This window comes from Geotrypetes seraphini, chromosome 11, assembly GCF_902459505.1.
Source record: "Geotrypetes seraphini chromosome 11, aGeoSer1.1, whole genome shotgun sequence".
NCBI lineage: Eukaryota > Metazoa > Chordata > Amphibia > Gymnophiona > Dermophiidae > Geotrypetes > Geotrypetes seraphini.
Window position 1 is genome coordinate 57,643,833 of NC_047094.1, and position 24,291 is coordinate 57,668,123.

Genomic DNA, 24,291 nt, shown 5'->3' on the forward strand with positions numbered 1-24,291 from the left:
TCAATTGCTAAGGACAGGCATGTTCCTTGAAGTCCTGCACAGCTTGCTTGTCCCTTACTAGTGAAAACATAGGGAAACAGCATCCCCCACTGGCAGGATTGTAGGTAGAGGACTCCTGTTCTGTTTAGAGGGAACAATGCTCAGAATTGTTGCTGGAATGACTAGACTAGGAACAGTAAGAGGCAGGATCAATTAACATAAGGGAAAAATTCTAGATAACTGTGAATGAAAGCTTTTCATTTCAGCAAGAAAGGAAAACAAAAAAAACAGAGAATGAGGAGCTATGAATTCAAAATTAGAAAATATGGCTAAGGAAGGAGGTGGGTTTCTTTTTATTATTTTATTATTAATACAGTTGTTGATTTTCAAATAAACCTTTTTGGTACAAGACTCACAATGCTTCTGAACCACCCTACCTATTACCGGTACTTGTGAAATATATTTATTTGTGATTTATTTATCACCTTTTTGAAGAAATTTACTCAAGAAAGTGTACAGTAAGAAAAACCCAAACATAGGCAATATACATTTGCAACAGTAAAATATTCTTATACACATTACAACCCAGTAAAACATTAATATATAATTAGAGACATGACACTTGCAATATCAAAACAATATATATTAAAACATCCTTAATAGAGAGTAAAAGGGGCAAGCAAAGATGGAACATATGAATTGATAAGATAGTCCCCTACTTGTCCTGTTTATCTGTTTTAATTAGATCTTAAGCTCTATTGAGCAGGAACCATCTCTTGAATGTGATCAAGTTTTACCAATGTGGCTACAGGCAATAGCATGGATAAACATGCTACAGATGGAGATCAGAGCTTTGTAACTGAATTAAAATGGTAAGTATGACAAGTGAAAGCATAGAAAAGATAACACTTTTCAAATTATATGGGGTAAATAAGACTACAGTTTAGATATGGAGCAGTGGAGTAAGGAGATATATCTAATTCACCTTTATTCTGTACTTTGGCCTATACTATGGTGTCAAAAGTTAAATAGGCTGTAACAGGTAACTAAATAAAATACTAAGTTCTGTAGAGATATTGGGGGGAAAACATAGCAGAAGTTGACTAAGCACAAGAATAGAAAATAGACTCAGAATTATAAGAATTCATGCAACAATAAATCCCATGATAAAGGTCCTGTTGTAATTTTGAGAAAAACAGATTTTAGGGAACTGGCAGAAATCGTCAACAGGAGGAATTTCATAAAATATGGTGAGGGCCATTAGTTAAAAGTGAAGTAAAGCCCAGATGTTTCCCTTAAATATTTCCTAAAAAAATAACCAAAAAAATTAGGTTTACAAGGGCAAAGATAATAAAAACATTGTATACCTCACTCCTGCCATCTAAAATTAAATGTCTTGATTGCATCGTACAGCTTTATATAGAGAGAATCAAATTAAAGTTAAAAAAAAGACATATTTAGTAAAGAGAAATGATAAATTAAATTAAGGTATGAAATAAACTCACCATGTAAAGAAATTATAAGATTATGTGTATACACAGAATATTCTAACAAAGAGATGTGATAATGTATACGTTTTTTAATGCTATGGAAGTATTAAGATAAAGTAGTAGTTAAGATGAAATAAGGGATAAGATAATTGACAGCTTATGTTAATAAATATATGCATGGAATTTGAAGGGGAAGTATTACAGATATTGTTTATGCTGTTTTCCAACAGACAGCTCTTAGCTAAAACCATGCGATCTGTTTTGCTATTGTGTTATCTAAAGATGTTAAACAGTGGATGTGATGTAAAATAAACTATAAATGTAATAGTCTGGAAGCTCAACCTTGGCGTATAGAGACAGGAGAGAAGGGGAATTATACTCCAGGCATAAACACTGCCAATTTATTTACTATTTATTTATTTATCATTTTCAAACTTATATCAAGCATATTAACTTGTACAGAAAGAAGTTAAACATGAGAACAAATTTAATCAAGTTGACATTACAACATCAGAGAAGAAAGAAAAAAAATATATATGTTAACTTGACTCAAGTCCTACAATAGGATCCAAGATTAACAAAATGCAAGAAAATAGTCAAGGATATAAAACTGTAGAGCTGAGAGCTAATGCCTAAATTAATCTAAAGAGCTAATGATGTTCTTCCTTCAAACGAGATAATGCCAAGAAATTAGATAACTGAAAAGGTTCAAAGAAAACATACTTAATTTCACAGTATTGCACTATACACTTGCAAGGGTGCCTTAAGTAAAATGTAGCCCCTAAAGCTAAAACACCTGGCTTCAAAAGAAGAAATTCACGTCGGTGCTTCTGCGTCTCATGTGAGAGGTCGGGAAACATCTGAATTTTAAGTCCATGAAATTCTTTTTGTCTATTTTTGATGAATAGTCTCAAAATACATGCTTTATCTGGCTGAAGAGCCACCGTTAAGATTAATGTCGCTGGAATTGCCATTTCTTTATCTGATGTCTCAAGTAAAGTTGATACTACAAAAAGGCAGAGTAGTCAAAAGGTTCAAGGAAGAGGTCGCTCAGAGGAATTATAAACCCCTACCACTCTAAACAGAAAAATATTTTGTAAATGTAGGGAGCCCTCAGTGTGAACGAGCAGCCATAGGAGACCAGCTCCAACGCTTCACAAACAGGCAGAGGTCATGAACCCCCACCCGCACACCATCACTGGGCCCCCGTTGTGTGCAATGATTTAAATAAATTACATAAAGTGGAAACATTCACAACTCAATCAACTATAATCACACATGAAAGTGCAAACCAAATGAAAAATCTCTGAGCGGCCCCTAACCGAACCTATCCAGCCAGCTCCCCAGCCAAAAATGCAATCAAAAATAACACCCAAACTTAACTGAATGCAATCAACCTCTGAAGCACCAAAATCATACGCAACAGAACACCAGGTTCAACCAGCCTGGTTTCGGAGACAAGCCCTTCTTCAGGAATCTATGCTGGAAGTTGTAATGATCCGAGTCGGCTGGAAAGGGGTGGAGCTGACTTGGATCGTTACAACTTCCAGCATGGGTGGGGATGGGGGTTCATGACCTCTGCCTGTTTGTGAAGTGTTGGAGCTGGTCTCCTATGGCTGCTCGTTCACACTGAGGGCTCCCTACATTTACAAAATATTTTTCTGTTTAGAGTGGTAGGGGTTTATAATTCCTCTGAGCGACCTCTTCCTTGAACCTTTTGACTACTCTGCCTTTTTGTAGTATCTTGTTAAGGTTGTGGCAGCTTTTGTGTGGAGTTTTTTCATTTGGGTCAAGTAAAGTTGAAACATCTAATACCTCCGAGTTGTTAATTGCTTGACAATGAACTTGATTTTTTGTAGGCAAATAGTAAACCTGAGAGAGTGGAGGTAAACATTCCTCTGAAACTCCCAGTATTTCCTGTAAATATAATTTAATCATTTCTCTAGGGGACACCATAGCGACCCTTGGGAAATTAATCAATCTTAGATTGTTACCACGAGCATTATTTTCCAAAAACTCAATTTTTCTTCTAAGATTTGTATTATTTTTAATTAATGTCTCTTGAATATTTTTGAAAGATACCAAGTCCTGTTCCATTTTTCCACTAGTTACTTTAAAAGAGAGCATATCATTTTTAAGTTCTTTTATCTCTTTTGTTTGTTCAATTAGTTTCCCTTCTATATATTGAAAGTGGGGACTTATGGCTTTACCAAGGTTAGCCACAAGGTCCCATAATGATTCCAGGGTCACTTCAGCCGGTTTAATTATAGGAATTTCTTCTTGCTTAGTGAAAAAATGCTCACCGTCAGTTGAATCTACTTGGCATTTTCCCCTCTGGGCATGTTCTTCACTCAGCGTTGATATTGACTCAGTCTCCATAATGGGGCTTTCCTGCCAAAATTCCCCATCTCCCAAGTTCTCCACTGTTAAACTTGCCTCCAGAGGAGGAGACAATCCGATCCGCGGGGTCTCCTGGCTCCGTGGAGAGCTTGTGGTCCGAGGCTGCGAGGGCGGTGCTCTTGTGTCAGGGCTAAGGGTGGTATCTGGCCCAAGGAGAGTTGCCGCGGTCCCACCTTCTCTCAGCGTCTCCAGTGGGCTCAATTTATTTACTATGTTTTATTAATAAATCGGATATTGAATCATTATATTACAGTTTTTGTGTCTAAATAATTTGTAGCTGCAGGCTGAGAATCCTTTCCCCTTAGGAAAGGAAGCACACCCTAGAAATTTCCCTCCTGTTTCACTGACCAGGTCAAGCAGCCCCATGTCAAATATTTAATGTACAGCACTGGGTACATGTAGTAGCACTATAGAAATAAGTAGTAGTAGTGGTAACTGGAATTGAAAAAGGTGACAAGGGTGACTAACTTGAGGAAAAAATTGCATGTGTAGTCAGAAAAAGGTGCATGCAACTTATCTCAGATTGTGTGCTCTTCAAGGACAGAAAAATACCTCCTGTACCTCGGCCACTTTAAGTAGTGAATCACATCCAAGTTGATATCACCCCTGGAACCAATTAGGATGATTCTGGCAGGTGGTTCGTAGCAGGGTACCATCCAGAAAAGCCACAAGAGCCTACATGATTAAGTATGTAGGTAACAAGCAGAGTAGTTTTGCTAGCTATGTATGTATGTATGATATTCTAAAGGTTGGTGCCAGCGAGATAACCGGCCCTTCCGTCCTGCTCTCTGAAGTTTTCTCACAGGCGAGCAGAGATTTGATCCAAGTGCAAGCCAGCGATTTTAACCCGTGGGTTAAAACCATAGGATCGCACTGCAGGGCGACAGAGAGCAGGGCACTTTTTGGATGAGAGCAAGGCGAGAACTGCTTCTGAGGGGCAGAGATGTGAACAACTGGTTCCCCAGCAGTCGCTTGTTTTTGGATCGGCCAGTACAGTCGGTGTTCCAGATTGTGTTTAGTGAATCGCTTCCTGCCTACTTTGCATGCCATTTCCCCTCATTTGCATGAACGGATGGAATAGGATCGGAGGTTTATCAGCCCACGAGATTAGTGAATCAGTTCAGAGTAAAATTGGGTCGGTACATGATCACAAACACGATCGGGGCTTAGTGAATCTAGCCCTAAATGAAGTCAGCACAGCAAGGTTAACCACGGTGGAATGAATATCAAGGGTATCATTTTAATCATGCTTTTTATATCTAGATAGTTCACTTTGGATTATTTGATACTCATGGATTGTAGATTAGATAAATCATCTGGCAGAATGACCATTTGATTTATGGTGTATGATTCCCTTTTGTATGTCTTTCCCTAAAGCTATGATTTGTATTATTTTCCTTATGTATCAGTAGCATAGCCAGAATGAAAAATTTTTTTTAAGGGGGGAGGAGATTAGGCATCCCATTTCCCCTTTCCTCTTCCTTCCCCCATCATAATTAAAATTTTAAAAAAAACTTAGCTGGCATGGATTCAGCTAGCAGAACATGTCTTTCCCTAAAGCTATGATCTGTATTATTTTCCTTATGTATCAGTAGCATAGTCAAAACCCAAAATAAATTTTTTTTTGAGGGGGGAGATTAGGCACCTCATTTCCCCTGTCTCCCCTTTCCTCTTCCTTCTCCCTTCCCCACCATAATTAAAATTTTTTAAAACCTTAGTTGGCATGGATTCAGCTAGCTGAACTTGGGAACCCCTGCCAGCTACAGCAAAGGCATGCCTGCCTGCTGGGTGAGCCTGCGGTAGAAGTGGTGAGGCCTAGGCCCACTTATGGTTATGTCTCTGTTATGTATTCCTTCTCAATCTTTTGTGTTTTAATCTGTGTTTTACTTCTGGTTTGTAACTTGTTGCAAGCTTTTTTGATATTTTAAAATAAAAAAGTGGTGGATTAAGGTTTGTTTTTACTCAAACTTTTTGTTTGCTGCTTCAGTTTTTCTTCGTAATAGATCTGCTCCAAAACACAAACCTCAATGGCCAAGAGGGTTCCTCCAAAATAGTATGCTTCTCGAGATCACTTGGAGCCATGTGAACAAACTATCAACTCTCTCTTCCCCACCACTCCAAGCAATCAAACTTGAAGCAGAATACCACCAAAGTCTCAGTCAGTCAGACTAACAGGAGATCTGAGGTATCACTCAGTGCTGGATAGATCTCCCATGAGATAGCGCAGTTATATTGTGGGTGCTTCTGGGTTGTAATACTTCATGACTGTACTCACATCCTGAACTGAGTGCAACTTTGATCTTACAAAAACCTCTAGTTTAGCAGCACAGACAGGATATTGCCTGAGCAGGAAGCAGCCTGACCAATTATAATTAACTGAAAGTGATAAATGAACTATTGCAAAAAGGGAAAAATATTCCATCAAAGAAGTCCAGTAATACCTTAAAACAACAGCAGAACATTCCTGGCAGAAGCTATTGATTATGCTACAGAACAGTAAGAGCGAAGCTTTTTTTGGAACTAGGATGCTAATGACACAGCAGATACAAGAGCTGCTGAGCTTGTGGGCATAAATATCATGGGACTTCATTCACTTTTGTTTGGGATTTTACTTTTGCTAAATGACCAAATAATGGACAGAAATCTCCGAGTTTCAAATTGAAAAATAACCAACAGGTTTCAAGGACCAACTCACAAGTCCAAAGTATTCTAAGAGAGGAAAGGATCTCGGATGCCTGCACTGATTAATGTCAATAATGACAATATGTATGTTAACAGGTCAAGCTCCCTTTCATCGATCCAAAACCTCTCTAGGTGTAAATTCTGAGTGCTATTGTGCAAAACATTAACTCAAAAGTGGTTCATAAAGTCAAACTTTTACTATTGAAGTGCAATTCAAACTCCAGCACTTATCTTTAAATGGCTGGTAGTTCATAGTCAGCAACCCAGTTCATAGCCACCTAAATTTTGTTGGCGTCTTGTATGGTTATCCCTATAATGTCTACCCATCCTCTCCCTTACTAACCCCCTCCCTTAGCTGGACTTTATTTGCCATCATTTACTGTATTTTTACTCCCCTACTCCCTGCTCCTGTCACTTCCTCAATCCCATCGCCCACCCTTCAGATCACATACTTTATGCAGATACACTCATTCATCTTCACTTATTTTTTTGAACCTAAAATATTACAAACCAACTTAGAAGTAGCCTTCTACAAGAAAACCTATGCTAAAGAATGAACATTGGTTTTACTGCAAAATGTTTTAATCAGCTTCTGATGGAATTGATAGTTGCTGTGGTGATTTTATCATCAGAAACATGCACATAGTTTTACTAGCATTTACACCTCATACAGCAATTGCCAGGAACAAATTCATCCCCCCCCCCCCTCCAAGAATCTATTGGATAGAAATGAAAAGATCAACCAGAGAAATAAAATGAATAAATCATCAGAACTATATAGACATAAAATAAAAAGGTCTTCAAAATGTATGCTGACTGAAATCCATCTAAAAGAGAAACAGATTTTCAGCTGGAATGGAGATGATCTTCAGAAATGGGAATAATGGGCCTGGTATATTCATATACATAGGGGAAATCTGCGGAATGTGAATTCATACAAAGTGCAATGCATTCTTGCTATTCACTGGGATTAGGCTCCTAGAAAACCCCTTGAATACTGAAAACGTGACTATAGACCCATTGATCCTATGGGAAAAAGGGAGAAAGGTTCTTGTGCAACCTTGCTTATTGTACATTTTTGCTAACTAGCATCATAAAGTTATCATTTTCTGTACCCTTCTAGTAAAGAACAGCTTGCTTCTTATATTCTGCTTTTTATAAATGTATTTTATATACATTTTTTTGTAAAAACAGTCTTCTGATGCAACTCATATACTGTATAGCTCTACGAATATCTTCATCCTCATGTCTATGAATATGTAAAAATGACCATGAATAGTAAAAATGGGTTACTGTATTTTGCGTGAATAAGTAAAAATGCCTCGTTAATAGCAAAAATAGGTTACATTTTATGGGCCCAAACTTTGCACGAATAAGCAAATTTGTGAATAACGAGAATGCACTGTACTGCACTTGCTAGACCTCATTACCCCAAAAGCAGGATAAGGAGGCCTGAATATATCCTATGAATGCAGAGACTATTATACATGGAATGGCCAGATCCTATGAATGTTGATACAATGAAGAGTGGAATAAATTGGTCCTATGTGTACTGACATAGTAAAAGGTGGAATGGATGGGTCCTATGAGTTTTGAGGCACTAAGGTTGAATGGATGGATCGTTTGACTGAAATTTAGGTGACAGCAAGGATAGCCATAGAATTAATTCCATTGATCCTTTAACTAACAAAACATCAGGTAATAGACTCTGTGGGAAATCACTCACCATAGACAGTGATGTGTAGATACAGCTGGGAATTGGTGGTCTCAATAAAAGTTTGTAGGGACTGAGAAGCATAATTGCCCTTGCTAGCCAGAACATCAATAACGGCTTTCACCTGTTCTGGCAGCGAGGTTACTTCCTGTACACGAATGGTCTCTTCAGGACTTAGCAGATCCAACTTCTGCATATAGCAAACAATCTCCTCCAGAAGCTGTGGAGACACAGACCTCACCAGCTGCTTTCGGTATCGATTGATCCACACACCTGCCAAGGGAGGGGGGGATTAGGGTGTGGAGAAAAGAGGAATAAAGAGTGAGATTTAAAAAAGCAGAGATTTAATAAAACAGAGTATGAAAAAAATTTAAAGAGAAAGTAAGTGAATCTTGTGAAATGAGATTTTGAAATAATCATCAAATTTACTTTCTAACGTCAGTCATAATTCATAGGAATTTACTAAGCATTAAAAAAATTATTGAAGTGCAATTCAAACTCCAACACTTATCTTTAATTGGCCAATAGTTCATAGCCAGCAACCCAGTTCATAGCCACCTAAATTTAGTTGGTGCCTTATATGGTTAGCTCCATAATGTCTACCCATCCTCTACCTTACTAACCCCCCTCCCTTATCTGGATTTTATTTGCCATCATTTACTGTATTTTTACTCCCCTTCTCCCTGGTCCTGTCACTTCCTCAATCCCACCACCCACCCTTCAGATCACATACTTTATGCAGATACACTCATTCATCTATACTTCTTTTATTGAACCTAAAATATTACAAACCAACATAGAAGTAGTCTTCTACAAGAAAACCTATGCTAAAGAATGAACATTGGTTTTACTGCAAAATGAGCTAGATTCACTAACCTGCCCGAATCGGAACAATCCGTCATATTCAAATGGGGGTGATCGGAGGAATGCCCCCATTTACGAGCAGGGATCACAAATGTGCGATCTCCGCTCATGCGCAGAACCTGACAGTAGTGACAGAAGAAACAGCCTCCTGTCACTGCTGTCAGGGCTTCTGCTGGCTTTTTTTTTTTTTTTTCATTCTTTTTTAATAGGCCTCAAAATATCAGGCTTATTAAAAAAAATGAAAAAAGCCTCCCTGACTGGCACGGCCCGACATCCCCTCTGTAGGCCACCCCCGGCACAGCACGGCCCATCCCAACACGGCCCGGCACTCCCCGACATCCAAGTTGGGAGCAGGAGGGGTGCTCGGTCCCTCCTGCTCCGTAGGCCCACCAACCCACTGGCCAGGCCCAGCCCAGCACCCCCCCTACCTCCAAGTTTGGAGCTCAGTCCTTAGGAAGTCCCTGATTGGCTCAGGTGCCTCAGGCTCCTCCCAAATGGTGAGGAATCCGAGGCGCCTGAGCCAATCAGGGCCTTAGGCTCCTCCCTGTGCATCACAGAATGCACCGGGGCAGGGCCTAAGGCCCAGGCAGATGTGTTGCTGGACCTGGAGGAGCAGAAGGGACCAAGCACCCCTCCTGCTCCCAACTTGAAGGTAGGGGGGTGCCGTGCCCAGCCAAGGGCTTGGTGGGCCTACAGAGCAGGAGGGACCGAGCACCCCTCCTGCTCCCAACTTTTAATGGGCGGGGTGTCGGGCAACCATTTTGAGAGCAGGATCAGCACAGGCAGGAACAACTTATGATCACTCCTGCCCTGACTACTCGTGCTGCCCAATTCAGGGAAAAGTTTTCCAATTCGATTTGGCTCATTGAATTGATTTTTAAATTTGATTACTCCGGACCGGGGTGGGCGGGTGTTTGTATATTTGAAAATTGCTTGAGCTACGTTTATTGGAAGGATTGGTTGAATTGTGCATTTATCTTGGCTCAATAAAAATCATTTAAACATAAATTTGATTTTCCCGCCCAATTGGGTGGTGTTGGGTTTTTGGGGCTTTTTCAAACTTCCTGATGGATTTATTTTGTAGCTTTTTCACCAATCCCCCCACCACCACCATCTTTTGCCCTCTCCAAAACCACGCCAGCACTGAGGTGTAAACAAAATAAGTAAAAAAGACTTATCCTCTCTCTGTTAGGTCCTAGCTCATGCTCACTATCTAAAACCAGCTCTGGCAGGATACACATTTCAAATCTGACATACTGTAATCACAAAATAGAAAATAAAATTACTTTTTTCTACCCTCCACTGCCATATCCAACATTTGTTTCTTTCCCACTGTCTACCATCTCTCTCTCTCTCTCTGCCTTGTGCACTGGGTCAAACCTCTCTATTCTCCTTTATGCAGCATATAGCCCTTCCTCCCCTTCATTATCATGTGCAACATTTCTTTCTCTCTCCCCATGCACCATCTCTCCCTGCCCCTCCACCCTATGTCTAACATTTCTCCCTCTCTCTTCTTCATGCATGTATCCCTTCCCTCCACCATATGCAGGATTTCTCCCTCTCACCTTATTCTACCTCTGTTTCATCTCTCTATTCCTCTCCTCCACCCCAGCAATTCTTCCTCTCTCTCCCCCCCCGTGCAGCATCTTTCCTCCCCTCTCCTCCCACCCATCCCACTGTGCAGCAACTTTCCATCCCTCCCTTCCATCCCCCTATGCAGCAGCACCCCACCAACCCTCCCACCGTGAGACCTGACATACCTCCGGGCCTCCAAAAGCAGCAGCTGTGATGGAAGGCCTTGAAGACGCTGATTGCGGTTTGTCCCGCCTCCTTCTGCTGCGTCATCAGTGATGTCACTGATGACGCAGCAGAGAGAAGGCTCCGGCAGGGCAGGCTATGGGCAGACCACGAGCAGCCCATTAAGAGCACTGTCTCTGCTGATCAGCCACTGCTTTAGGAGGCTTGGAGGTATGTCAGGTCTCATTGGGGGTGAAAGGTTGGTCACTGAATCCTTGAGTCAATTTTTTCAGACTTCGAATCTATTCACTGAAGTAAATCAGTGAATAGATTTGAATTGGCGGCGTATCAGGTAGAACTGCTGACTACACCCCTAGACTACCAGGAATTTTAAGTGAGGCTGGAGGGGGGCATCTACAGGTAAATGGGGTAGGTGGGGGGTAGACGCAACTCCTATTTGGGGAGAGAGAGAGAGGGAAACAAATTAGACAAAGCACAAATGTTTGGCTTCTATCAATATAACAAGGTCATTTTCAGCCAAAACCGAAAGTATGGCTGTAGCCTTTTGGCCAAAACCAAAAAAGGACAGAAACCAATTTTGGGCCAGTTTCAGCACCGTAACTGAAACTGAAATTCAGTTGGCCTCTAACATGAGTTACATGAGGGCCTACAAGTTTATGCCTTATAGTTTCAGGGGTTGTGGCTGCTCATAATATAGAATGAAAGGAGAACAATAGCTCCTGGATGTCACAGGGAACACAGATAAATAAGTGCCAAGTTTATTAAATATATGTAATATAAAAACATTTCAATATCACATGAATACATAAGCAAAAATTGGTTCAGAACCAGCCAAACATTCTGGTAAAAGTTCAGTTGCAAAGTGGTCGGACCCGTTTTGGATATCTGATGCATTACAGGTCCTAAGGTACTGATTTCAAATACCACATTGCTTTCAGATGCAAGTTCAAAATCAGGACTGGCCAAACCATCTACTTCCTGGAGCTGACTAACTTGGCAGGCTTGCCCATCCAGTTCGTTTACAAAAATTAGACAGCTCTAAGTCTAATAGATGTTGGCATTGTAATCTTGAAGCTGGGACTTTGGATCATTTACTATTCTATTGTCCATTAGTACTTAGTTTTTGGAATTCAAGTTTATTTAACTTTGATAAATCGCTTATCCATAATTTGCTAAGCGAGTTACAGTAAAGTATAAAATACACATACAATTTAAAATTTATTTATAATGGGTTAGACGAACAAACATACAGACAAAATTGAATATGTGAGGAATAAAGGGATAAAGTTACAAAATTAATACTTTAAAGAAGAAAAAAAAGAAACATAAATAGAAAGAACGTGAGGAGAGGTAAATTCCATTTGGAGTCAAGTAAATAATTTATTGGAAAATCCGGTGGCATTGTCATATGATACTGTTATTTGGTACATCAATGAGAGCTAGGAGTCAAATATTTTCTAGCAATAATAAACTTTTACTCATTATGACAGGAGTTGCCATACAGCATATTACAAAAAATTGGAAAAATTGAGACCGACTGAGTTATAACTTTTGGTGGAACTCTTTATGCCACATCTTTAAAATGGGGCGTGCAATAGCCATACAGCAGGGACATTTTAAGAAATTTAGGGATGTTTGGGAGCCATTAACAAAATACTGTAAAGAATGAATATTATTTTTTCCCTTTGAACATACATGTCCTTGGGGGGGAGGTAATTTTTGATTTTCTTATGATTAAAGATAATTATGGGATATATGAGGGGGGATATTTGATCTGAATGAGTCTTTGATAGGTTATTAAGTGATGTTAAAGTGTACAATGATTTTTTCCTGTATTGCACTTATTGAAAGTTATAAAAAAGAATAAAGAATTTAAAAACAGGTGGCCTCATGAACATATTCATGAAGAATGTAGTAGAATATCTACTCTACACCTTGTGCCACTTATCTAAACCACCACACTCACCTTCCATAACTAGCATTAAAGTTCCTTCAGGGTTCCCTCCAATCCACAGCACCAAACCTGGGTGGAATATCCCTCTGCCATGATGTACATCTCCTTCTGTATCCGTCTTTAGTCTTGGAAGGCTGAATGGTCATTTGCCAGCTTATCCCTTTTCCATGTTTCTGGAGAAGAAAACAAAGCAGTAGCCAGAAGGAATAACTTGTAAACCTGCATCTTTTCCTTCACCTTCACCCTAACCTGCTAGAGCAGACATGTTAAACTCTGGCCCGCGGTGTGCTGAAATTTGGCCCACCAGACAATTTCAAATTTCCCCTAAAGCTGGCCCGCCGGTACATGCGCCGCTCATCTGTAGGTTCACGCGGCCTGCAGAGGACCACACCATAGGGAACGTGCAGCTGAGGCTAAGACAGCCTGCTAGGATTGCTACAGTCGACCAGCAGGCCATGTGAACCTACAGATGGTCCTTGGTATCACTATCGATTCCTCTCTCTCCCTCAATGACCACCTCAACTCCTTGACAAAATCATGCTTTTTCAGCCTTCACATGCTGAGGAAAGCTAGATCCTACTTCAGCCAACAACACTTTGCCATCCTTGTCCAATCCATCATCCTCTCCAAACTAGATTACTGCAATGCCATCTACTTAAATCTATCAAAAAAAGTATTCTAAGACTCCAGCTAATCCAGAATACTGCAGCCAAACTGATCTTCTCAAAACGCAAGTCTGACCATGCCTCCCCACTCCTTGCCAAACTTCATTGGCTCCCAATAATCTCCAGAATCCATTTCAAATGTTCCTGCCTGGCTTTCAAGATCATTCACGGAATCCTGCCTCCTCTTATCCCACTGTCTTTCAACTCCTCCAGTCCCGACTCCTCCAGAAATGCCCAAAGGCTTAAACTAGCCTTCCCCTCTCCACGCGGCATCCACTATTCAGGCAAACTGGGAAAATCCCTTCTCTTCAAAATCACAGGTCTTTGGAACGACCTCACCACCCCGCTGCGGAACCTGAGCTCCCTTCAGTTATTCCGCAAACAACTGAAAACCTGGCTTTTCAGCAAATTGTAGCTCTATCCTTCCCCCCTTTCTCTCCCCCCTTCTACACATAAGTTCATGTAATCCTTTTTCTTCTTCTCTACCCACTATTTTAAGTTCTTGTAAACCGTGTCGAGCTCCATTCTCATGGAGATGATGCGGTATATAAACTTAAGGTTTAGATTAGATTAGATGATGCGGCGCGAACCTACCTGGAAGAATGTACAGCCCACAGAACACAATAATGCTAAATAAGACTCCACAATTCAAAAGTGAATAAATAAATTATATATCTGGCTTATAGAATGAATAAATTGAATTTTCACATACACTCAGAATTATGTGATTCGGCCAAGAGCCGTAGTTCCTATAGCCGAACCCACCGCCTCATAACTGTGTATGACTTTTGTGAAAGAACTTTAGGTGAACGTGCTATTCACACAATAAAACTGTTTTTTGATGGCACAAGGAGGGGGGAGAAAAAATTCCCAATTAGCTTTAAAGTGTTTCAACAGGTCCCGACATGGACCATGTTTCGAGGTTCTTTTTCAAGGAACCCAGAAGATGATGTAAGCAGCTCAGATGCCAAGGAACTAATAGTCGTGTGAATCGTGCAAATAATCTTGTAGTCATATATAAAGTGAGATGAAAATTTTTTCTTACTACAAGATTATTTGCCCAATCTTCTGGGTTCCTTGAAAAAGAACCTTGAAACATGGTCCATGATGGGACCTGTTGAAACACTTTAATGCTAAGTGGGAATTTTTTCTCCCCCCTCCTTGTGCCATCGAAAAACAGTTTTATTGTGTGAATAGCACGTTCACCTAAAGTTCTTTCACAAAAGTCATACACAGTTATGGGGCGGTGGGTTTGGCTATAGGAGCTACGGCTCTTGGCCGAATCACAAAATTCTGAGTGTATGTGAAAATTCAATTTATTCATTCTATAAGCCAGATATATAATTTATTTATTCACTTTTGAATTGAGGAGTCTTATTTAGCAGTATTGCATTCAACTACTTTGACTTCCTAGTCCTCCACGTTTTGACAGAACAAACTTCCCCACTTTATCTATTTATTGTGACTCAGCCCACAGAACAGGCATGAAATACAGGAAATAAAACTACTCACTGCCAAATGTAATCTAACGCCAATTATGACTTATTTAGTGCCAATTTACATTTGCTTATGTTCAATCAAATTCAGTACAGTTCTTGAATGTTCTCATTGCTGCAGAAGAGGGAAAACAGACTCAACAGTGAAGCATTTAACTTTCAACTTTTCACATGCCCTTCTATAGTTAACTCTATGGGCTCCTTTTACGAAGCCGCCTTAGCGGCTTTAGCGCGCGACTTTTAATCACGCGCTAACCCCCGCGCTAGCCAAAAAACTACCACCTGCTCAAGAGGAGGCAGTGGCGGTTTAGCGCGCACTATTACGCGCGTTAAACCGCTAGCGTGGCTTTGTAAAAGGAGCCCTATATCTTCATGAACAGCATTGTTTTTATCTTTATTTGCATTTTACCAAAACCATACAAGTATTGCACTTGAATAAGTAAAACTTAAGGAAAGTTCTCAATCATTCAATAGGAATTTAAATAGTGCTTTACAGATCTCAATAAAAAGGGCATGTAAGTACATAAGCCTGGGACCAACATGATTTGAATAATGACCAGACAACAAAAGGTAGAAAAACTAATTTTATTTTCTGTTTTGTGATTACAATATGTCAGATTTGAAATGTGTATCCTGCCAGAGCTGGTGTTAGACAGCAAGCGTGAACTAGGACCTAAAAGAGAGAGGAAAAGTCCTTTTTATTTATTTTGTTTACATCACAGAGCCGGCGTGGGGTTGGAGAGGTTGTTACCCTAAACTTCTATTAAGACTAAGAGGTCCTTTTATTAAGGTGCGCATTTAGCGTGCGCTAACTGTTCCTGAAATACTTAGATAACTAACCCGCTCTTTTCTCTCTCCACAATAAAGGTCCTCCTGACCTCTTACCCATTCCCTTTCTCTCCTCATAAGTCTGCATAGAACTTCACGGTTCAGCGATATATATAAACTGTTATTATTATCATATTGTAATTTTCGCTATATTTTTTGAAATGCGTGACCTTTTCCTAACAGGTCCTCTCGGAAATTTCTTAGCAAACTGTATGTCTTTTATTCTCGCTCAGCAAACTGTATACTTATATTTTTACTTTCTTAAAATGTCTGCACTCTGTATTTCCTCCGATCATCTGCATATTGTAACTCGCTGAACGTCCAGCTCCCTTGATTGTAAACCGCCTAGAAGCCGCAAGATTGTGGCGGTATAGAAGAATAAGTTATTATTAGCGTATATTAATAAAAGGACCCCTAAGTATCTTAATAAAAAATTTCAGCCCGCGACTTTGCCTATGTTTTAGACTTCAGCCCCTTATGCGTTTGAGTTTGACACCCCTGTGCTAGAGGAAAGCATCAGTTCCACTGTAAGAAATCTCAGGCAGTCAATAAATCCCAATAAATAAAAATAAATTTAAAAAACTGCAGCCTAACATCTATTGTTTGCTATACAGTATATTATGTTGCTTTACAATCTATTCACATTTTAAAATAGGCATGGCCACGCAAATCCAGCATAAGGTGCTGAGTTTTATCTTTTTCTACAGAAGACACTTTTTTTAAATCAACAATGATTATTTTACTGCAGCAAAGCCAGAAAATATTTTCTCTAGACAGCTGTTCCACATTTGAGTAAATTGAGTTTGAGGAGACTAAATGGAAACATACCAGTAATTATTGTCCCTATTTAACTGCAAGGACAATATGTTTACAATTGGCAATATGAAAACAGTGAAAAGATACAATCCAATCCACTCTTTAGTTTTATATACCGATTTATCCCTTACAAAAAGGGCTGGACTCGGTTAACAAAATTTCCTAAATTCAGCTAGAGAGTAAGATAATTTCTACTCCCCAAAATTATCTTGGAACAGAAGAATCAACCAGAGATTTTTTAAAAAATAAATGAGCAATCCAGCGAAAGATTAGAGAAACTGGGCCTCTTCTCCCTCGAGCAGAGGAGATTGAAAGGGGACATGATCGAAACATTCAAAATACGGAAGGGAATAGACTTAGTAGATAAGGACAGGTTATTCACCTTCTCCAAGGTAGGGAGAACGAGAGGACACTCTCTAAATTTGAAAGGGGATAGATTCCATACGAACATAAGAAAGTTCTTCTTCACCCAGAGATTGGTAGAAAATTGGAACGCTCTTCCGGAGTTTGTCATAGGGGAAAACACACTCCAGGGATTCTAGACAAAGTTAGAGAAGTTCATGCTGAACCGGAAGGTACGCAGGTAGGGCTAGTCTCAGTTAGGGCGCTGGTCTTTGACCAGAGGGCCACCGCGTGAGCGGACTGCCGGGCACGATGGACCCCCGGGTCTGTCCCAGCAGCGGCAATTCTTATGTTCTTAACATTTTCAAAACAGTTGTTAATTGAGAAAGTAACCTGATCTCCGAAGGAAGCTCATTCCAAATGTTTGCAGATAGAAAAAGAAAAGATTTGCAAAAATTGAATATCGTTTTGATTCTCTTAACAGATCAAAAGCCAAGTTTATATTTCTGAATATTTCTTGAATGAGATGGTAGACAGGAATTGAAAAAGATAGGAATTAAGGGGGGAAAATCCCAAAATTTTTTAAAAAAATCACACAAGAACATTTGAATTGAATTTTCCAGAACACGAGAAGCCAATGAAGTACCCTAAATAAAGGGGTCACATGATAGTATTTATGCTTACTGAATATCAATTTTGCCATAGTATTCTGAATAAGTTGCAGTCTTTTCAGGTTGCATTTATTCAGACAAACATAGAGAAAATTAGCATACTCCAACTGTGACAAAATAATCACCTGAACCAGATCTGCAAAATGCTGCTGAAAAAATAAATGGTGAACCCATCTAAGTATTCTAAGACTAAAAAAATGTATTTACTTATTTTTTTTGTTATATTGCCAACTTGGGATGAAAAAGAAAATGTGGAATCCAGGATAAAGCCTATGAGTTTAGAGGTAAACTCAATTTGTAATGAAATACCTGAAAATAATAATATTGTAAAGGGCAGCTATTCCAAGACCAAACCATAAGAGTTTTGTTTTTGTGGTGTTTAATTTCATGCGGATTAACGAAGCCCAGTCCTGAATCCTTGAGATGCAGGAATTAACATTAGATGTTAGACTGTTCACAGAAGGATCAGTTTCAAGCAAGATGAAAATATCATCTGCATATGTATAAATTGATTCCGTTGAAAGTAATTTCAGATACTATAATGTAGTCAGTATATATTAAACAGAATGGGAGATAATGGCGAACCCTGTGGAACCCCACAATTAGAGGTCCAAGGGGAAGAAAGTTTTCCCTCATTGTATACCTGATACGATCTTAATGTTAGAAAACCAGTCCAACACTTCAAGCAACATAGAAACACGGAGATGAGTTTGAACTGACAGAAGAGGTGATTTTATGTTAGTGATCAGATTATAAAGTATTCAGCCTTATGATGTTACTGAATATTTTTCTGGAGATCTGGATTATTCCCTGAGTATGGTATATAAGGTATCAGTCAAAGTGATGTATTACAGCTGCTTGAAGAACAAAGTGCCCACAGACCTTATTTTCAATATTAATCCGATTCACATCAAGTTTGTCCAAGTAGGTGAGTCTTCATGGGTCTCAAAGTCTCTCCTTAGGGCCGCAATCCAGTCGGGTTTTCAGGATTTCCCCAATGAATATGCATGAGATCTATGTGCATGCACTGCTTTCAATGCATATTCATTGGGGAAATCCTGAAAACCCGACTGGATTCCGGCCCTCAAGGAGGGACTTTGAGATCCCTGGTAAGCTATATTAGATAGGAGTGGAGGAGTGGCCTGGTGGTTACAACTGCTGTCTCTCAGCATCCCAACCCTGCTCCCTGTGATCCTGGGCAAGTTACTTAAGCCTCTATTGCCCTAAGTACCATAGTTAGACTGGGAGTACACCAGGACAGATAGGGAGAGTATCTGATCACCATTCACTGTAACTCACTTAGAATCCCCATGGACCTCACATACAGCTCCTGCAGACACTTCTCTCTGCAGCATATCATTTCAACTCTTCTCTTTTTTTTCTCCCTACGCTCTTCCTTATGAACAACATTCATATACCAAGGGCTCCTTTTACAAAGCTGCAATAGTGTTTTTAGTGCATGCAGAATTTTAGTGCGCGCTAAACCCGCGCTACGCGGCTAGAACAAACACCAGCTCAATGCTTGTGTTAGCGTCTAGTGTGTGCTAAAACCACTAGCGTAGCTTTGTAAAAGGAGCCCCAAGTCACTCTTATCTGTGCTCTTTTCCTCCATTGCTTCCTAGGAAAGTGCATTCATTTGAACCAATATTTCTTACATCATTTCATGTTGTTTATAATCTGGGGAAAAAAACCCAAGAGAGAATTATAAAAAAAACCAAAAACACTCTTTCAGAGATTTTTACCATGCTGATAATAGCGCACACTATTACCGATACTGTCCCCAGAAGGAACAAAATAATTTTTAAAACCTGAATAAAATGAAAAACACGGCAAACATGGAAAACTATACACAAGGAACATTTATGGCCTATTGTTAATTCAACAAAATTGATGGAACACTGATAGTGTATATAATGTGATTTAAATCAAGGGAAAAAAGACCTCAAAATACCCCAAGAGTGTGATCAATAAGGTCACAACTATTTCGGGGTTGGGTATCATCACAGGTCAAAAACCCTTGAATTTAATATTTTTGATTTTAATTTTTTTAAAATTTGCTTTCGTGATAAATATTTAAGTGAAAAATATAATATATATCAATTTTCTATCAATATTTTCTTCTTAATGGATGAGCATTAAATGACCAGCAAATATTGATTCAATTCCATAATTTTCGTCATACTTGAATTTAGAAAATATTAATCACATTATATACACTATCAGTGTTCCATCAATTTTGTTGGATTACACAATCATTTGGACACTATACCTTGTTTTCCATTCTCTAATTCAGTTGCTATTGTTAATTCAAGCAATGGAAAAGATTCCAATGCTCAGTAGCCATGAGTACCCCTTCCAGGGCTGGTCTTAACAATGACAGGGCCTTGTGCAGACCAGTTTGGTGGGGCCCCCGACACTACCAAGCCCCACACCTGTTGATAAGACTTTTTATTTATAAAATTTCAAATAAAGACAAATCAAGCAAAACTTGTACAGAAAAACTGATTCAAATAAGCACGATGCTATCATAGCAAATCTACTTTTAAGTATAATTGCTTTCTTTTTTTGCTATGTAAGTCAAAAGTATGCATATCATCTTGCTAATATAACTGATTGCTCCACCTCTTCCCCACTCCCAACAACTTCAATTAGGGTAGCAGGGCAAGCTTCAGTGGCTGCAGACCACATTGAGGGCTATGTGAAGTATAAAAGACTGCACTCTACAGACCCCATTTAACTATTTAGTCCCCCAACACACATATGCTTCCCCCATATGGTTTTGAAGCCAAATACATTCTGTATTCTCATAACCCCCGGCCCTCCCCCAGCAATGGATGCAGAGGATAGCTAAGACATTTTCTCATAAAACTTACCAAAGAACTTTTGATTACTAGTGTAATCTTACTAACAGATATATTGTAAAATAATTTTTTAAAAAATCTATAAAAACAATAAGGGGCTCATAATAAAAAAAAGGTCCAAAAATTGGCCTAAATTGGTACTTGGACAATCAAAAAGACAGATCATCCAAGCACTGATAATCAAAGCTGGTTTTAGACGTATCTAAAACCAGCTGGCCTTTACCCTGCCTCTGAACGCCTAGAGCGAAAAGAGCCATTTTTAGAGGAGGAGAAAGGGCGGGAAGTGGGCCGACCTAGACTTAGTTGTACAGAAAGTATAACCCAAAACTTAATGAGGTTGTCCAGTCAGAATGTACCGGGAAGGCCTCATTGGTCCAGTCGTCTAAGGTGCATCCGGTTGATCCAGTTGCCTAAGGCTCCTCCTATGGGCAAGCCTTAGGCGACTGGGTCAATCAGGCCCTAGGTCCCTCCCTAGTGCATCCCACAATGCACTGGGAAGGGGCAGGCCCACCATTCTGAGGATAGGGGGGTCTGCCGGCCGGACCGGGGACCCATCCAGCCGGCCAACATTAAAGGTTAGTGTTGGGGGGTCTGGGGTGGTGGGGAGGTGGGTTCGGGTCCAGTGGGGTTGTTCAGGGGTGGGTGGTTCGCGGGGGTGGGTGGGAGGCCGTCTTCAGCAAGAGGGCCTGGGATCCCTCCTGATGGTGTTGTCAGGGGTGGGGGTGGGGGGGTTCCACCTCAGCAGGAGGGCCTGGGATCCCTCCTACCAGTATCCGGGGGGGGGGGGGGAGGTGTCAAGGGTGCACCTCGGCAGGAGAGATTGGGCATCTCTCCTGCTAGTATTCACAGGAGGGGTGTGCCTCGGCAGAAGAGATTAGGCATTTCTCCTGCCGCGATCATTGCGGGGGGAGGGGTGGATTCTGTATCCGGTGTTGTTTTTGACAGACGCCGGTTACAGAATCCAGTTTTTAGGCGAAGGACTGGCCCCTCCTTCATCTAAAAGGTCTTGTTTTGGGCGCTTTCGGACTTGGCATTTTTTTGGTTGGGAATGTGTTTTAATGTTAGACATTGTGGTGGTCTGGGCGATTAAACTGTTGAATGTAGAGGTAGGCCATTCTCAAAAAAAAAACAAAACCTCATTTTGGACATTTTTTTTGAGAATAGACATTTCCATGCTGCTAATTTCAGCGTTTAGGGGCTTAGGCCAAAAGGGGACTTAGACTTTTTTTGGATTATGCCCCTCCATGTCACCTAGAACCTAAAGCAAATCTACCAGGCCAGCACTAACTATCAAAAAATAAAATTAAGAAGCAGTGCCTTAAATATTACAGTGGGTCCCTAAAATATCAATACATTTATTGGGAAAACTGAACAAGCCAAATTACTACAGAATGCTACATAGAAAAGTCATGCTAACAGAATACATCACTTCAATGCCCTTATGTATTAAATTCAGTTCTTCCAAGATCCTCAGCGGCACCACTTGGAGCTCAATACTTTTTCATTGCTCCAAGCTTTACGTGTCAATTCGTCATCGGATCTTATTTATCAGCATTTTTTTGCAATTTTCTTAACTAGGGCAACTACTCTTGGCTCTCTTGCTAGAGAGAGCCCCAAGCCTGCCAAAAGCCAAAGACGACGCAACCTGGTAATAGGCTTTGAGGTCCTCTCTCAAATTTTTGCCTTGGGCCCCAGCCATGTTTAATACCAGCTCTGGCAAGATATACATTCCAAATCTGACATATTCTGTTCACAAAATAGAAAATAAAATTATTCTTTTCTATCTCTTTGTTATCTGGTCATTTTAGTTTTCACATATACAACAAAAGTGGAACACAACAAAGATTAAATTTATCAATTAAACTGCACTGATAAATAATTATGGAAAAAGGCGAAACCTCAGACCATACTGCTACATCCCATGAACAGCCAATGGCTATTTCACAAATGCAGTGTTGTGGTTTCAATCAATGATCTGCCTCCATCCCTTTAAAGACAATAATTAATTCAGTGGTGTAATTACTATGAAAAAAAAAATTTTATCAATTAATTTTGTAACTATATGATAAATAAAGTTGATGTAATTGTCAATTAATAATAAAAGTTATATAAGATTATGTGAAAATTCTATGCAAAATAGCAATTAGTATAATTGTTGAAACTAACTCTATTTGTGAAACTCGCAGTTCTGTGCAAAATAGCAATTTTTATGTGGTCACCAATTTTTATATGGTCAACAATAAGAATTCATAAGGAGACTGATAATCTGAATAGATGCTGTGGCAAAACTTCCTAAAGCTTCATAAAGCTAATAAAAAAAATTAATAGAAAAGCCACTTATCTAAATAGCACAGTAATAGACTTTATTCACAAAGAACCACTTATCTTGGTGGCAAAGTGACTGACTCTGACAGATCCGTTTCGTTAGTACTTTTTCAGAGAATCAGTTAAAAAAGCCATGATGCTAACTGAGCCTTAAACAAAACATTTCAAGGAGTATGAATGGTCTGTATCAGACCTAAATAATAGTTGTGGAATCTGCTTTATTTGTTTTGTCATTTTATTTTTCATACCATATTGATCCCCGTCTCTGGTTTCTGCTTCCCTTTGTCTTCTCTTAACTTACTTGCCAGGGTCTTCTGTCCATCTTACATTTCTTCTCTTTCTGTGTCCCTATATTTCCTTGTGAAGATAAATAGTTGTATACATAAAAGCTCCCAGGATTCTAAAAACAGTTTTTAGAATCCTTAGAGTTTTTATGTATTAACACAGACTTTTAGCTTCACAAGGTCTGCTTCTTTTTCTTTCTTCCACATTGGATTTAGTGGATTGTCTGCCTTGTTATTTTCTTACTCCAAAATTTCCTTGTCTAGCATCTCCTATGTTGGGTAGAACTTCTGCCTCTACACACAGAGGCTGTGAGATCAAATCCCAGTGCTGCTCCTTGTGACCCTGAGCAAGTCACTTAATCCTCCATTGCCCACCACTTTGAATGCCAAAGCCACAAAAAGGTGGCATACAAGTCCCCATCCCCCTTTCCTTCATATCCTCACATCCACTATCACCCCTCTGTGTCCCCAAGCCTCTCCATGTCCAGCATCTCCCTTCTGTGTTCCTAGTCTTCCCATGTCTAGTATCTCCTCTCTGTGTCCATATACCCCTCCAATATCTAGCATTGACTCTCTATTCCTATATCCCTGCCCCATGTCATGTTTTGCTATAATGGGGATGGTATATGACTACAAAGGAGCATTTTTTCTTTGTGCGTCAGTCCTTATGCTCCTACTGAATGCCCATAATTTCCTCTCTGTTTCTATATCCAAACTTGGTCCAGATTCTCCCCTCTATCCTTCTGCAACCAATTTGCCCCTCTCTTCTCTGATTCCACCCCATCCAGCTTCTCTGCCTCTCTCATCCCTCCCCCTTCCACCATTTGGTTCTTTCTCCCACTGTAACTTCAGCATTTCACTTCTTCCTTAAGGCTCTTGCTCCAGTACCTTTCTCTCTTCCCTCCACAGCACCTGTCTCCCTTCATTTCATCCCCCTCCTCTGTAAGTCAAGCACCTCTCTCCCTCCTCTCCAGTCCTCCCCACATAGGTCCAACAGGCCTATTCTCTCCCTCCAGCTACCCTCTGTAGGTCCAGCACCTCTCTACCTCCCTGCACGTCCAGTACCTCTCTCTCCCTGCATATCCAGCACCTCTCTCCTTCCCATCCAGCCTCCCCTACAAAGTTAGCACCTCTCTTCCAGCCCCCCTCGAAGGTCCAGAAT

The 24,291-nt window shown here is 40.1% G+C and overlaps 1 protein-coding gene across 4 annotated transcripts in view; it reads right to left on the bottom strand.

Annotated features, from left to right (window-relative positions):
- The window catches only part of NLRC3 (NLR family CARD domain containing 3), a 145,830-nt gene that overhangs the window by 76,377 nt on the left and 45,162 nt on the right, over positions 1–24,291 (bottom strand). For 3 of the 4 annotated variants that reach the window (XR_004536519.1, XM_033915094.1, XM_033915093.1), the window contains exons 4-5: positions 12,854–13,014; positions 8,278–8,538 (exon numbers count right to left, since the gene is read on the bottom strand). Coding sequence is in view for 2 of the 4 variants with exons in the window: in XM_033915094.1 (XP_033770985.1) it covers positions 8,278–8,538; positions 12,854–12,869 (277 nt within the window). In the remaining 2 variants the exon portion in view is untranslated. The remainder of the gene's footprint in view (positions 1–8,277; positions 8,539–12,853; positions 13,015–24,291) is intronic. The other variant, XM_033915095.1, reaches the window with a different exon arrangement.